The sequence below is a fragment of the Clupea harengus genome, chromosome 24 (genome assembly GCF_900700415.2).
Source record: "Clupea harengus chromosome 24, Ch_v2.0.2, whole genome shotgun sequence".
Lineage (NCBI taxonomy): Eukaryota > Metazoa > Chordata > Actinopteri > Clupeiformes > Clupeidae > Clupea > Clupea harengus.
This window is the reverse complement of record NC_045175.1, coordinates 4,650,350-4,665,349: the sequence shown is the minus strand read 5'-3', so window position 1 is coordinate 4,665,349 and position 15,000 is coordinate 4,650,350. Positions and strand designations below refer to the sequence as shown.

Below are 15,000 nucleotides of genomic sequence, written 5' to 3'. Positions count from 1 at the left end.
CTCTCTCTCTCTCTCCCTCTCTCTCTCCACCTGGTTCCTCCTCTACAGTTAGAGCAGAATAAAATAGGTCACTTCAAAAGAAGAGCAGAAGACCAAGAAGACCAGTACAGTCATTTGTTATAATGTGTCAGACACACAGTCCCACAGAGAGCGAGAATGAGTGAGAGAGAAAGACTGAGAAAGGGAGAGGGAGTGAGAGAGATAGTATGTGTGTGCATGTGTGAGAGAGAGCGAATGTGTGCGTATGTGTGTGTGTGTGTGTGAGAGAGAGAGAGAGAGAGAGAGAGAGAGAGAAAGAGACTGAACACAGACGATTCATGAGGCCAGTACAAACTGTGTGCCAGGCTCTGTATCTGACCACAGCTGAAAATATAAATGAGCTGGTCCGGAACTGCTCGTGGTCCAGAACCTTTTGGGGGAAAAAAATAAGTTAAAACAGAAGGGTGAACGGGGGCACCATCTGTAGTCTGGCGTATTATTTTATTATATTCGGAGATGCCGCAATTACAGGCGTATTAGGCAGAGATGTATTTGAAACCACTTACGCCTCTCACTCTCTCTCCCTCTCTCTTTGTCTGTGCCTACTTCTCTCTCTCTCTCCTTCTCTCTGTCTCACCCTCTCTCTCCCTCTCTCTCCCTCTCACTCTGCCTCCCTCTCTCACTTTGCCTCTGCTTATTATAAATTGATAAATGATATTATGCTGGGGGTTGTTGTGTCAGGTTGTACACAATGTGAATGGGGTTTTAAAAGTGTGAGGGGGAGGCTTTTTTTTGTATTTAGTTGACGGGAGGATGTAAGCCTTGTGGTTCAGGGTTTTGTTTTTTCGGTACGTTTGATGTCTGACACTTGGGCCTTAATGAGGGACAACAGACCATACGCTACAGTAATACTCTGAGGGCCTCATTTACTAACAGGATTGCGCCCATTTCAGGCGTAATTTCTGCGCAAATAGCGGGTAAAGACATAAAACCGTATTTACAAAGGCGGCGCACTTGATTAAAAGTGCAGATTACCGCTGCTGGGAGGGTATAAGGGAAAGTGGGTGTTCGTCGCAAAGAGATGGGAGGAGATGTGTAAAGTGCGCCTAATTATGTATAAGTAACGAAACAAGAGGTGTTTTAGCATGACAAATCAGCTGCTAAATGAAAACTATGTGCGTGCGAGAAATTTGAAAAATACGAACATCAGAAATGTTATTTGTTTAACTCTTGTTAACTCTTCTTCTATAACTCTTCTAATAATGTTTATTTTTGATATATCATTTAATATAGGCATATAAAAAAAATTCCCATCTAGCTGTTCGGCCAGGTCTTACCCAGAAGCCACTCCATGTATGGTTTATACCCTTATTTCCACCCATCGTTCAAGCACACCGAGTACAGTGCTCACCTTCTGCGTAGGAGTAACGCGTATCTATTCAGGAAAATAACTTGAACCTGAAGTACACTAACTAAACTAAGTAAATTGTAGAGACAGAGCAGCATGTTTATTTCACCTTACATGTTTATTTTGACGTGATAGCCTCTGAACAGAAGGCAAAGGCACCTATACGGTCCTGTTCAACCCTTAAAAAGCAAAGATTTTTTGAAAAGCATCGTTTCAGTGTCGGAATACGCTGTTTTAGTGTGGACAGAAGGGCTAAACAGAAACATATTTATGCGTTTCTATATTTAGTGTGGACGGGGTCTAAGTTTGCTGTAACCTCGTGAACCAAAACCTCTAATTCTAATTCTAATTCTAATTCTAATTCTAACTCATCATCCATGGTGGCAGGAACACGCAGGCCCATTCTCCCCTATTTTAGCAGCGCACTATTAACACTAATGGGCGGGGTTAGGCGCTGATTACGCAACGAGGATCTGGTTTGATAAATACCACGCAAAATGCGGAAAAACACTGTGCGCTATATGCGGTTTGGTAAAGGCACTGCGGTCACAATGTTAGTAAATGAGGCCCTGAGGGTTTTGTTTTAGGTGCGTTTGATGTCTGACATTTGGGCCTTAATGAGGGACAACAGACCATACGCTACAGTAGTATATGGCAAACCATAAACTACGGATACAGTGTGGAAGCAGAGAGGCGGAGAGAGATAGGAATGGAGAGAAGCCACGGAGAAGAAGAGAGATTTGGTGGATAAAAAAAAAGAGGGAGGAGGAGGAGTAAGAGGAGAAGGAGAGAGGGGGGAAAGAAAGACATGGAAAAGGAGGGGAGTGAGGGTGGAAAGGGAAATGTTGAGAGACCAGAGAATGGAGAGAAGGAGAAGATAGAACTCTTTTCTCCTTCTCTCTCAAGCCACTTCTCCATCAGCCCTGCTCTCGTACTGGCCGTCTCTAATGAACAGCTCCTGCTTCCACGCTGCCTTACAGTGGCACAGCAGGGTGCAGAGAGAGAGAGAGAGAGAGAGAGAGGAGTACGGAGCCTCAGGCTTTAACTCCCTGCAGTGTGGGTCATCTTTTTACAAGCCTGATTAATGATTGACTCTAAATATGACCAATCGGTCGGGGAGGCTCTGCGGGTTTTTTGGGACAGTGGTGATGCCCCGGGGGCGTGTGTGTGTGTGTGTGCGTGTGTGTGTGTGTGTGTGCTGGATTTATGAATGAGAAGATCACTTGTGCAAAGAGAGATGGGGCCATCAGCTCATGTTACAGTAAGCTTATGTGTGTGTGTGTGTGTGTGTGTGTGTGTGTGTGTGTGTGTGTGTGTGTGTGTGTGTGTGTGAGTGTGTGTGTGTGTGTGTGTGTGTGTGTGTGTGTGTGTGTGTGTGTGTGTGTGTGTGTGTGTGAGTGTGTGTGTGTGTTAAAGAATTTGTAGGGGTGCTATTCTTGTGGTTGATGGTCCAACAATAATGACACAAGACGATTTTTTTTGCATCATGTTAACCTTACACTTGGTCATACCTCACCTTGAATTATATAACTAGGCTTTTGAAAGAGACCGTTTTGCCACAAAACAGTAAATTAAACTGTATGATGTGTTTGAAATATATTAACGAGTTTTGAGTTTAAGCCTCAATCTAGCTCATTGGTCTACTTGAGGTCTTTACACACTGGAGAATGTATTGGCAGGTATGCCTGGGGGGGGGGGGGCATCCCGTCATTGGTGGGGATGTCTTCCGTGAGGTTATATCTGCTTACATTGGATTGGATAATGTTGGATGTCACACTGTATTGCTTTATCCCATAATGCATTGTGTTACGCTCTCTTGTGCGGCAAGAGAAAATCGGAGCAAGAGTCCTTGAAATTGCAGATTATGTTCCTGAGGAAAGCAGTCATGCTGTGTTACATCTTATATTTTTTTCCGCTTTTCTCACTGACCTACCTTATCAGAGGTCCTGGAGACGATCCAATTCAGCATGTGTTGCCATGCCATTAACATTATTTTGATGCCTTAGTGACTCAAACACAGGTTCATCTGAGAAACCATTGGAGCAATACTGATGGGCGACATTTCTTAGAAAACAAAAACATCTTTAGCAATGAATTAGCGTAAATTCACACTATCTGAGGGAAAAATGGTTTTATCACCTGCTATAAGACTAAACCCGTTTTTTATTCCTCTGTTACTTTGTTGCACAGCAACAGTCTGCCAATAGTTAAAGTATTTGGAGGTGAAAAAATAGCAATATAATAAAATATTATAGTTTAATATTAATTTAATATTATTTTGTGGCACCTTGTTTGGGATATTGCTTCACTTTAAAACATATTTTTTTTTGGAAAACCAAACACTTGAAGGAGTGTATTCACTTGCATAACATCACAGCTGTTTTGACCCTCAGACCCACAGTTATAATGTTATTCGTGATAGCGCATTCCTCCTTGTGTTCAGTTGCTAAATACATTTTGTTTACTTTCTCCCTTTATCTTATTTCACGTAAAAGTAAACATACAACGCACAGCAACATACAACCCCAAGAAGTTCCTCAGTGCATCCTCATGTTTACGTTGTGTTTCCAGCTCCAGCTCCCTGCCTTACCTGAGGTCCTCGACGTTGGCGACGGTCTTGTTGAGGATGCCCTTCTCGCGGCGCAGCCTCTTGATCTCCATCTTGAGCAGGCGGATGTCCTCCACCCGCTGGGTGTACTGCAGCTCGCCCTTGTTCAGGATGGACTGCTGGATCTTGATCTTCTCGTAGAGCAGCGCCAGCTCGTCGTTACGCCGCACCAGCTGCGTGCCCAGGATGTCTCGCTCGCTGATCACCTGAGGCGAGGTGAGACGGAGAGAGGGAGAGAGAAGGAGAGATAGCGAGAGTAAAACATAGAATAACTTCATAATAAGACAGGCAGAAAGAAAAGATATAGAGAGATCTGGGATGCCTATGGAGGTGCCAAGGTTGTCTCGCTCGCTGATCACCTGGGGAGAGGAGACAGAAAGAGAGCGAGGGAGACAGAGAGGAAAAACAACTTAATAATAAACAAAAAGAATGAACACAGACAGACAGAATGAATGAGAGAGAGAGAGAGAGAGAGAGAGAGAGAGAGAGAGAGAGAGGGAGAGAGAGAGATTTGGGCTGCCTATGTAGATGATTAAGTTGTGTCACTCACTGGTCACCTGGGGGAAGGGGACAATAAACAAAAGAATTAAAGAAATAGACAGCAACAGACAGACAGACAGACAGACAGTTAGAGGAAAAGAGACAGAGAGATTTGAGCTGCTTCTGTAAAATTCAGTTAAAAGCGGTTAGCGCCTAGAGATACACTGACATTTTCTTGACACACTATTTTTATTCTTCTTTGTGCCTTTTGTTTTCCTTGACCCGCACATAAACTTGCCAACTTTTGACGCGTAGAATGATGTAACAGCAAAGACACATCACAGCTGATTTTCAGTCGCGGTTAATTTACATCAATAACCAATAAACAATTAGAGATGAAAAGGAGAAAGCGGTGGATAAGTGAAAACAGCGTGGCGCTGTGTTAGTCTGCACACATGAAAGAGGGGCGAGGGATTGTAAAGAGCTTGTCTGTGTTTGATGGGGGTTGAGACTCAGATAAAAGAAAGATTTGTCTTCTTCTATTTTGATTTATTTATATATATTATTATTTTATTTTTTTTCCTATTTTTGACAGGGTAGAAGAAAGTTGAGGCTGTAAGGCTGAAATGTGGCACGTTGTTTGACAGCAGCAAATCTTTTGTCTGTGATATGAAGTTTCGTATTCTTTGTTTCCACCTCATCACATACTTTTCCACAAAGCACACACACACACACAGTACATTTACATACACTGCACACAAACACACACACACACACACACACACACACACACACACGCATACAAGCAAACATGCACTCCACAGGCACGGGTGAGCAAACATGCCTGCATGCATGCATGCATGCATGCACACACACACACACACGCACGCACACGCACAAGCACACACGCACACGCACACACACACACACGCACGCGCGCACGCACACGTACACGTACACGCACACACACACGTACACGCACAGACACACACACACGCACACACACGCATGCACACACACACACATAATCTAGGCTATGTCTTGGAGAGTCCTCTGTGAGTTGCGTCTACTTATCTACTCAAGGGCTGTTAATTATTACACGTCCTCAGCACTCCTGCCATCTCCCTCAAGGCCTCCGCTAAGACCAACGCTTGTCACCACAAATTTGCTTACTAAGAGGGAAGAGGCAGAGTGTGTGTGTATCTGTATCTCTCTCTCTCTCTCTGTGTGTGTGTGTGTGTGTGTGTGTGTGTGTGTCTGCATCTGTGTGTGTGTGTGTGTGTGTGTGTATGTCTGCATCTCTGTGTGTGTGTGTGTGTGTGTGTGTTTGTCTGCATCTCTTTGTGTATGTGTGTGTGTGTGTGTGTATGTCTGCATCTGTGTGTGTGTGTGTGTGTGTGTGTGTGTGTGTGTCTGGAGGGCTGTCTCTTGAAGCAGAATTAAGGACCAAAGCCCGTGTCCTTCATGTGAGAGGGGCTGTGCTGTGTCTGGCAGCTCAGGCCGGAGGGAGCAGGAAGCTCAGTTTGTTTGTGTGTGTGTGTGTGTGTGTGTGTGTGTGTGTGTGTGTGTGTGTGTGTGTGTGTGTGTGTGTGTGTGTGTGTGTGCGTGCGTGTGTGCGTGCGTGTGCACACAGTGTCAACCGTGGCACCTGCTCACCTCACATACACAGCATCTTCTCTTTCTCTCTCCTCTTGCTTTCTCTCTTCTCTCTCTCTCACTTTTCTTTCTTTACAAAGAGATTTCCTCTCTCTCTCTTATGCGTTCTCTCTCTCACTTGACTTTCCTTACTATGAGATGGATGTCCCTCACTCTCCCTCGGATGATACGGGTCACATGTACGGGGAAATCTCCTCTCTCTCTTCACCCGTTCTCTCGCTACTCTTTCTTTAGAATGAGGTGGGCATCTCTCTTTCTTTCTCTCTTTATAATAGTAATTATACACACACACACACACACACACACACACAAATAAAACACTTTTCTGATATTATGTAAAGATAATGGCTGCTGAGGTGTTCTGTAAAATACTGACGAATCAGAGGCAAAGAACTCGACAACGTGATTAAGCAAGTATGCATAGTCTACAAAGGAAACATCTGGTTTAGCTGGTTCAGAAGCCAACCTGTTAAGCTTGCGGTGCCAGCTTCTTTAGTCATGGACAAGGATACCGTTTGGATATAGGATATATAAGGATATAGTTTGCTTTACGTTTGGTTCTATTTTTCGCTAAGCCCAAATTCTTCAGCTGGTTTGCTATTTCTGGTTCTATCATTGTTAGCTTCCTAGTTCTCCAGATAGCATGTTACTTAACCACGGAATTAATCACATTTACACCACTTGGCAAAATGAGAGAATACATTTATTTTTTTCATTAATTTGCTTGCCTGACTATACACTCATTGTAATATCCTCTATCAGTGGACAGCTTTTCAATCAAGCGTTATTTGCAATGGTTGCTATAGTTACCACAGAATTTTCCAGAGCACTGAGATTAACCTTGATCTACTTCATATGTGTCCCATTCTAAAGAAATATCTGGACCCCTGCAAGCCAATCAGAAAAGAGTATTTCTTGTCTCCGAGGTATACACTGTATTACGTAATGAATTGCTGCTCACTGTTTGTTGTATGCTATATATACCGACGCAGTGAAGAATTCTGAGTTATGAAAATACAACTGTGAAGGGGGTAGATTTCCAAAATGTCTGTTTGGATCCATGCTTAGGCCCAGCCAGCCATCACTGAGTCTTCACAGTGTGCGAGTGTACACACACTCACACTCAAACACACACACACACACACACACACACACACACACAAACACACACACACAGGCGCCTCCGAGGCCCCTCTGCTCAGTCTGTGTTCTAATGAGGTTGGAGTGTAAGGCTCCTGGCTTTTATCTGGTGGCAAAGAAATGGATGGAAAAAGAGACAAAGAAAGCGTGAGAGAGGCAGAGAGGCAGAGAGAGAGAGAGAGAGAGAGAGAGAGAGAGGGATGGAGAGAAAAGAAAAACAGAATGACACAGAAAGAGATGACTGGGAAGAGAGCCCAAGTAAGATAGATAGAGAGAGATAGAGAGAGAGGAGAAAGATAGATAGATAATGAAAAAAGAGAGAGACAGTAAGACAAACAAAGTCAGACAGGGAGAAAAAGACCCAATGAGAGACAGAGAGAGTGAGAGGGGAGCATGAAAGAGAGGTCAGCAGGGAACGAGATTGACCGCGAATGAAAGCGAAAGAGAGAGCGACACTGAAAGAGAGGGCAGCTGAGAGAGAGAGACGGACGAGTGATGGAGAGAGAGAGAGAGACAGAGAGAGAGAGAGAGCCCTTCTCAGACGGCTCTACCTGGTCTAATTCCTTCTTCTGTCGGAGCCTCTCAGCGTCAGCGTCGGCTATGATCTTGAGCAGCTTGCGCTCCTCGGCCTCCTGGTTGTCGATGAACAGCTTTGTCTCCTGGGCCTGCAGCTTCAGCTTCTGCAGCTCCGCCTGGAGAGAGAGAGAGAAGGAGGGAGGGAGAGAGAGAGAGAGGGAGGGAAGGAGAGGGAGGGAGAGAGAGAGAGGGAGAGAAAGAGAGAGGGAGGGAGAGAGGGAGAGAGGAAGAGAGAGGGAGAGAGAGGGAGGGAAGGAGAGGGAGGGAGAGAGAGGGAGAGAAAGAGAGAGAGCATCTGATTTTCATAAACATTTTTTGAAACAATTAAGAGGACATTTATAAAGTTTGAAATAAAAAAAAAATAATAAAAAAAAATGAATAAATGAATTCATATGCATACATCAACAAAGAAAATATGATCAAAACATTTATTTCTCTCACGGCAGCATTTTAAGACAAACAACAAAACAAATTGGTATCAAATCTCTCTCTCTGGTCACCAGAGAGAGCGAGGGGGTGGACAGAGAGACAGAGAGAGAGAGAGAGAGAGAGAGAGAGAGAGAGAGAATGAAAGAGAGAGATGATAATGCCAAGTAAGACACAATGTGAATCATTTTTGTGGCGTGTAATTTGTCTTTCTCTCCTGTATTATTCGTTGATTAAGTGGCTTGATATGGATCTATGCACAGTAATTGCTGCGTGTAGGTTTTGACCCGTACAGATCGTCTTCAGTTTCCCCTCATCCTGTACACATGACTCTGGGAACAGGGGACTCATTTGTGGCAATAAAGCCCTTTGATTCGCTTTGATTTGCAATTTCATTTCATTTCATTTCATTTCATTTCATTTCATTTCATTTGTCAGGGATGAAGGTGTGGGAGACAGCATATGGATGGTGTTCTTTTCTGTTTCGCTATGTTGTTGTCATTTTTGTTGTCATTTTTGCCCTGTTTTTTTTTTTTTGCTTAATTTTCGCACCTATTTGGTTGCCAAGGAAAATGGGATGATGTCACCACCTGCGGCAGCCAAGAGGAAAGTGAAAATAAGAAAGAGAAAGAGAAAGAGAGAGAGAGAGAGAGAGAGAGAGAGAGAGAGAAAAGAGACAGAGTGAAAAAAGACAAAGACAGAGATGGAGAGAAAGTGGAACAGAAGCAGACGGAGTGTGGATCGCTTTTAACCTCCTCCTTCATCTCTCCACGACAAAAAAGGTGGTTTGTCTGTGTGTGTGTGTGTGTGTGTGCTGTGTGTGTGTGTGTGTGTGTGTGCTGTGTGTGTGAGAGAGGGAGACAGAGAGAGATAAATAGAAAGACAGAGTGGGTGAGTGCACCTCTGGGTGTGCCTCTGTCACAGTGTGTATTAACACACACACACACACACACACACACATAAAACCATATCAGGGTAAGGGTCAATGTGCATGATAATATGTGTGTGCATACAAGTAAGTGTTCCTATGTATGCACCTTTTTGTGTGTGCATGTCTGTCTGTGTCTGTGTGCATATGTGTGTGTGTGTGTGTGTGTGTGTGTGTGTGTGTGTGTGTGTGTGTGTGTGTGTGTGTGTGTGTGTGTGTGTGTGTGTGCATGTGTAGACATTTTCCTGTCTTTAGTAAATGTGTTTCCTGGCACTGTTTCACACCGATAGCATCCAGGGTGACTAGAGATATAATCAGCACCCAGGTCAGGAATAGCCAGGCTGGCCCTACTCCCAGAGTGTGCCACCTACACACACCTACACACACACATACACACACACCAACACACACACACACACAAAACATATAGAACAAACGCAGATGCACAGCCATAACCGCACACATACATATACACACACACAACAAAACACATACAGGTACAGAGACATACGCACACACGCGCACACACACACACGCGCACACACATGCACACACACACACAAGCACACATGCGCACACGCACACACATACACACACACACCTCGGGCCCCCTGTGCCTAGACCTATGTTGACATTTGAACAGAATGAGGTCTGGAGCACAATGTGGTTTTGTACAACCAGCACACCATGCTTCACCCCTCTGCTAATTACTCTCTCTCTCTCTCTCTCTCTCTCTCTCTCTCTCTCTCTCACACACACACACACAGAGTGTGCACCATTCACTTAAACAAGGCCACCCCAGCATGATATAAAAGGCGGGGGGTGATCGTCTAGCCAGGTGGTGACCTTTTTAAAATGAAATGAGCCTGCGTGTATACACTGGTGAGACTCGAGACTCCCGTGCACTCTCTGTGGGAGTCCATCAAACCCACTCGCTGCCGTCAGGCTGCTCTCTGGGGCCCATGGTAACAGCTGCACCTCTGTCTACGACGCGTGTCATGGAGACTTTTAAACTCATCAACACAGCTCCAAAAAAATCACTGGCTGCTCACGGCCCCTCCCGGGAAAGCGTTGCCCGCTCGTGCTACCTCGGCAGGGCCAAAACCGTCACGAAAGACTCATCACACCCAGATCACCACCTCTTTAACTCTCCTGCCCTTTGGCAGACGGTACAGGCCCTCTAGGGCATGACCAGACATGCCCTAAAACGTGACATTCCAATGTGTGATATTAACACTTCAGTCACTTTATTCTACTGCAAGTCATTATGTCACCCCAGGCACCTTCATGTCTATCACCTTCATGTCTATCTATTTATTTACAACGTACCTCAGGGGGAGCACTTTGTTTTTTTTTGTTTACTGTATTGTTGTGTTGTCATATGTTGTCCCTCGTGGCACGAACAGGAGCAGCGCTCCAAATTTCGTTGTATGCAAATACAATGGCAATAAAGGCTTTCAATTTCAATATGAATCATCTCCTTTCTTTAAACCAACACTGTGCCACAATTGCCCACTTTTTTGAGGCATGTTTTATAGGCAACTAGTTTTGATATCATCTCCACTCAGTGACATGTATTTGTATATCTGTCGTTCCCACTAGCCATCTAGGTAGTTCTGTGCTCCTGTGTTTTCACTATATTGCCATAAGACACCAGTTAGCATGCTAGCTAGCAAGCTTTTCTCAGTGCCAACTGTGCTGTGCCTACTACTGCCTTTTTTGGTAATTAACACGGCAGTTTCAGACTAAACTAATTACTGCTACTTTAAAATCAGCACCCATGTAAACGGGTTAGGACATTCACACGACTATGTGAGACGTATGGTGTAGCTTCACCAGAAGTGCCCCAGGAACAGGGCAGTCGTCAGCTAGGTCCCTGCTCTTATGGATGGAGAAAGAGACACAACAGAGAAAGAGACAGGGATGGAGGGAAAGGAAAGGGAAAACAGAATGACATGGAAAGAGATGACCATGAAGAAAGCCAGAGAGAGAGAGAAAGATAAGAGGAAGGAAAGAGAGAGAGAGAGCAACAGTAAGATGGACAACAAAGTCAGACTGGGAGAAAAAGGGACAAAGAGAGACAGAGACAGACAGACAGGTCAGGAGAGAAAATGATAGGGGAACAAAGACAGAGACAGACAGGTCAGGAGAGAGAATGAGAGATAGGGGGACAGAGACAGACAGACAGACAGACAGGTCAGGAGAGAGAATGAGAGATAGGGGAACAGAGACAGGCAGACAGACAGGTCAGGAGAGAGAATGAGAGATAGGAAAACAGAGACAGAGACAGACAGACAGGTCAGGAGAGAGAATGACAGAGAATGGAACAGAGACATAGACAGACAGACAGGTCAAGAGAGAGAATGAGTGATAGGAAAACAGAGACAGAGACAGACAGACAGGTCAGGAGAGAGAATGAGAGATAATGGAACAGAGACAGAGAGTGATCGAGATAAAGTGTTGGACCCATTGCCTCCGGTACTGCACACACACACACAACTCACACACACACACTGTCTGTGTGAGCGACTAATCCATAGCAGCTTAAGGGTACCATATACATGCTATTCATGGAGTGCATACGTCATTGCCAGTATAGTATATATATATATATTCTGATTACAGTGTGTTAACACATTATTTTGGCCCCTTTCGTATGCTGTAATAAAAACATATGTTTTGTATATGGCCTACCTTGCATGTTGAAGGGCATTATGCCATTTGAGTATGAAAAGTATATGCAAGCTCTTCACCACAGATTCATCGTGCGAGTATTGTACCTGACAAGTGTGCTTCCTAGATGGTTGTAACAGACCTTTTTCATATGGGGTTTAGCACCATAAATGCAATGCATGCTGTGTTTACACCAGTCCCTTAACACTCACTAGCCCCTGTCTCTGCACAGAGGACGTGTTCCTCCAGCTCGCTACGTGGTCATTTCCCCTGCACTCACAATGTGAGTGATTTCCGTTTGGTGAGCAACAAAGAGTGGCGTATCTTGAAGAACCTTAACACTCACTGGCCGCTGCTACACCCAAGCGCCCCCCCAATTCCGCTGTGTTCAGGCCTCCGAGTACAGCTGCCGTCACTCGGGCTGGAACTTTAAGCCTTCCTCATGGCCGAAAAAAGCGCACCGCGCCGCCCCTTGATGTCTAGGCGCTCTGAATCCTTTTTGGTATGGCAGTCAGAGAGCAAACCTCACGCCATCCTCTTCATCATCCCACAGTCCCCTTAGGGGAGCGCATCGATGTGCACGGCACGTTCCGCAGGAGTCTCTCGTTCTCTTTGGGCGCTGCTTACGCGAGGGCTTCACCTCCGTTCACCGCCGCTCTCTTGATATCGCAGTCAGAGCGCGCCATCGCCCGGATCTGCAACTGCGTGGTGAAGTGACATTTGGGGCGGGAGGTTGATTGACAGGTGAGCAAAAACCAATGCTTTCGCACTCACTCTCTCTCTCTCGCTCCCGGTCAACAAATGAGAGAGCCTGTGAGGCAAAAAGGGCCAGCACTAGGGGGAGGACAGTCAGACAAGGGGCTCTCAAACCGAGCGTTTCAAAACACTTCTCTCCTCTTTATATCTGCCCCCCCCCTCTCTCCATCTCTCCCCCCTCTCTCATCCTTTATTCTCTTGGGCAAACCGGCGGTCACAACACTGAGGGAGAGGCCCAGGTGAAGCCTGTAGTAGTAAGAGAGGAGGGATGGAAGATTGAGGATGGAGGGGGATAGAGATCGATGCCGACTTGGGGCTTTGCATGGTAATCAGAGGGACCTGAACCTGAGGCTCTGCCCCTCTGCCCCTCATCCCAACACCCCATACGCCCCGAACCGCTCCCCCTACACTTCTAATCCAGAGCTTTTGCATGACTGGCCAAAGCTCCCCTGCCCTTGCCTCTGCCCTCCCCCCTCTCTCTATCTCTCCTCTCCCCTCCCCTGCCCTCCATGGTCTGAACGGCTCTCATGGGAGTGCTGCACTGTATGACTGCAATCCTCCACTCCCTTGTTCATTAAAATGTTAATGAATTCCTATGAAGTGGCCTAATTGCTTCTTCGTGGAGGCACTGGTAAGGGGAGGGGGTTAGGGCCACAGGAGAGAGGAGAGAAAGGGCAGGAGAGGCAGCCAACCCTCGGGGTGGGGGGGGGGGGGGGGGGGTTCTTCAAAGCGGGAAGTGGGGCTTTAGCCAGTGCGTCTAATGGACACCATGGACAACACAAGCCCCATCACACACAACAACAGCAACAACAACAACAACAACAACAACATGAAGCGGCCCTTACAGCCTCTACGGGTGACCAGGACATGAGAGGAAATGTGTCCCAGCATCAGCGCACTCCGGCTGGGGGAGAGGAGAGGCTTGAGTGGCCAAGGGGCTGGATCTGAAGAGAGGCCCATTGGGGCGTGGGGTGAGTTAGTGGTGGTCAAACATTTTAGACTGTGATGCTGTGAATCATGACAAGAATATTTTTTGTAAATTAAAAAAAAAATGGATTTAACTTAAGGTTAAGGTAAGTTCACTCATAAAAGCTTAACTTCTGTCAATGGCGACTAAGATAGAAGCAAGTTAACTGCAAAATTAAATATTAAACCGTAATTTTGTTTTATTAATTCAAACTCAGAAGTCTACTACTTCACACTCTTACCAATGAAGATATTTTTAATTCCACCCCTCTTTTTTCCAGGTGGGGCCCTGAACTGTGGCAATACATAATGAATGACAGCATACAGGCCTACTGTTAGCTGATAAGGACAGATGCTGATCAATGACATAAACTAACCTGAGAGATTGAGTTGAATTATTATGAGTTCTATTGATGCTATGCACAGTGACAGTGAGCTAAAGCTGAACTGGTCGGATGGAAATGTCTGTGGCCCGGAAGGTTCAGTACATAGTACAGGTGTGTGTGTGTGAATGTGTGTGTGTATGTGTGTGTGTATATGTGTGTGTGTGTGAGAAGAGACTTGTCTGGTGGTTCTTTTCATCTGTAGACGGAGTGTAGTAAATTCAGATTGTCCGACAACTGCAGCGTTTTGATTCACTGTCATGTTGACGCACCCTTTCCCCCCCCGCATGTTGGGGTGAGCTGTCAAATATCAAACCCTGTTGTAATATAGGTGGTATAACAAGAGTGGGAGAAAATGAGAGAGAGAGAGAGAGAGAGAGAGAGAGAGAGAAGGAATAGGAGAAAAAAAATCAGTGAGACAAAGCAAGATAAACAGAGAGAAAGATGGACCAATAAAAAAGAAAAATAGAGGGAGACAAGGGAGCCTGAAGTGGACAAATGACTCGGAATGAGACTAACGGACAGAAATAACGACAGATGTAGAAAAAGAGACGAGAAAAAAGAGTGAAGGGAGGGAGGGAGGAAGGCATAGAAAACGCAGGTATCTTCCTCTGGGAGAGAGGATGCCTATGCCGTCTGCATCAAGCACACCCAAGCACAAAGATTTCTCCGATTGCGTAATCATTTCAAAGAAGATAACGCTCGTTCCGTGCTTGTTCCACTCGTCTCCTCGTCTGTCTCTCTCTTTCTCTCTCTCTCTCCTTTTCTCTCTTAAAACTCCTCTCCTTAAGCCATCCTTTTTCATGTTACTGGGGGTATCAAAGAGAGAAAAATGGTGTTCTCACAGCCGAGGAAGCAAGATGAATGAGACGAACAGAACACCGTTCAAACGAACCGAACGCCACCACACACACACACACTTGCACACACACACACACACACACACACGCACACACACACACACACACACACACACACACACACACACACACACACACACTCACGCACACACTCACACACA

General features: G+C 45.5%; 1 protein-coding gene across 2 annotated transcripts in view; it reads right to left on the bottom strand.

Moving 5' to 3' along the window:
* Positions 1 to 15,000, bottom strand: part of cfap58 (cilia and flagella associated protein 58) — a 117,793-nt gene that overhangs the window by 59,541 nt on the left and 43,252 nt on the right. For both annotated transcript variants that reach the window (XM_031562556.2, XM_042703457.1), the window contains exons 12-13: positions 7,823 to 7,963; positions 3,978 to 4,201 (exon numbers count right to left, since the gene is read on the bottom strand). In XM_031562556.2, coding sequence (XP_031418416.1) covers positions 3,978 to 4,201; positions 7,823 to 7,963 — 365 coding nt within the window. The remainder of the gene's footprint in view (positions 1 to 3,977; positions 4,202 to 7,822; positions 7,964 to 15,000) is intronic.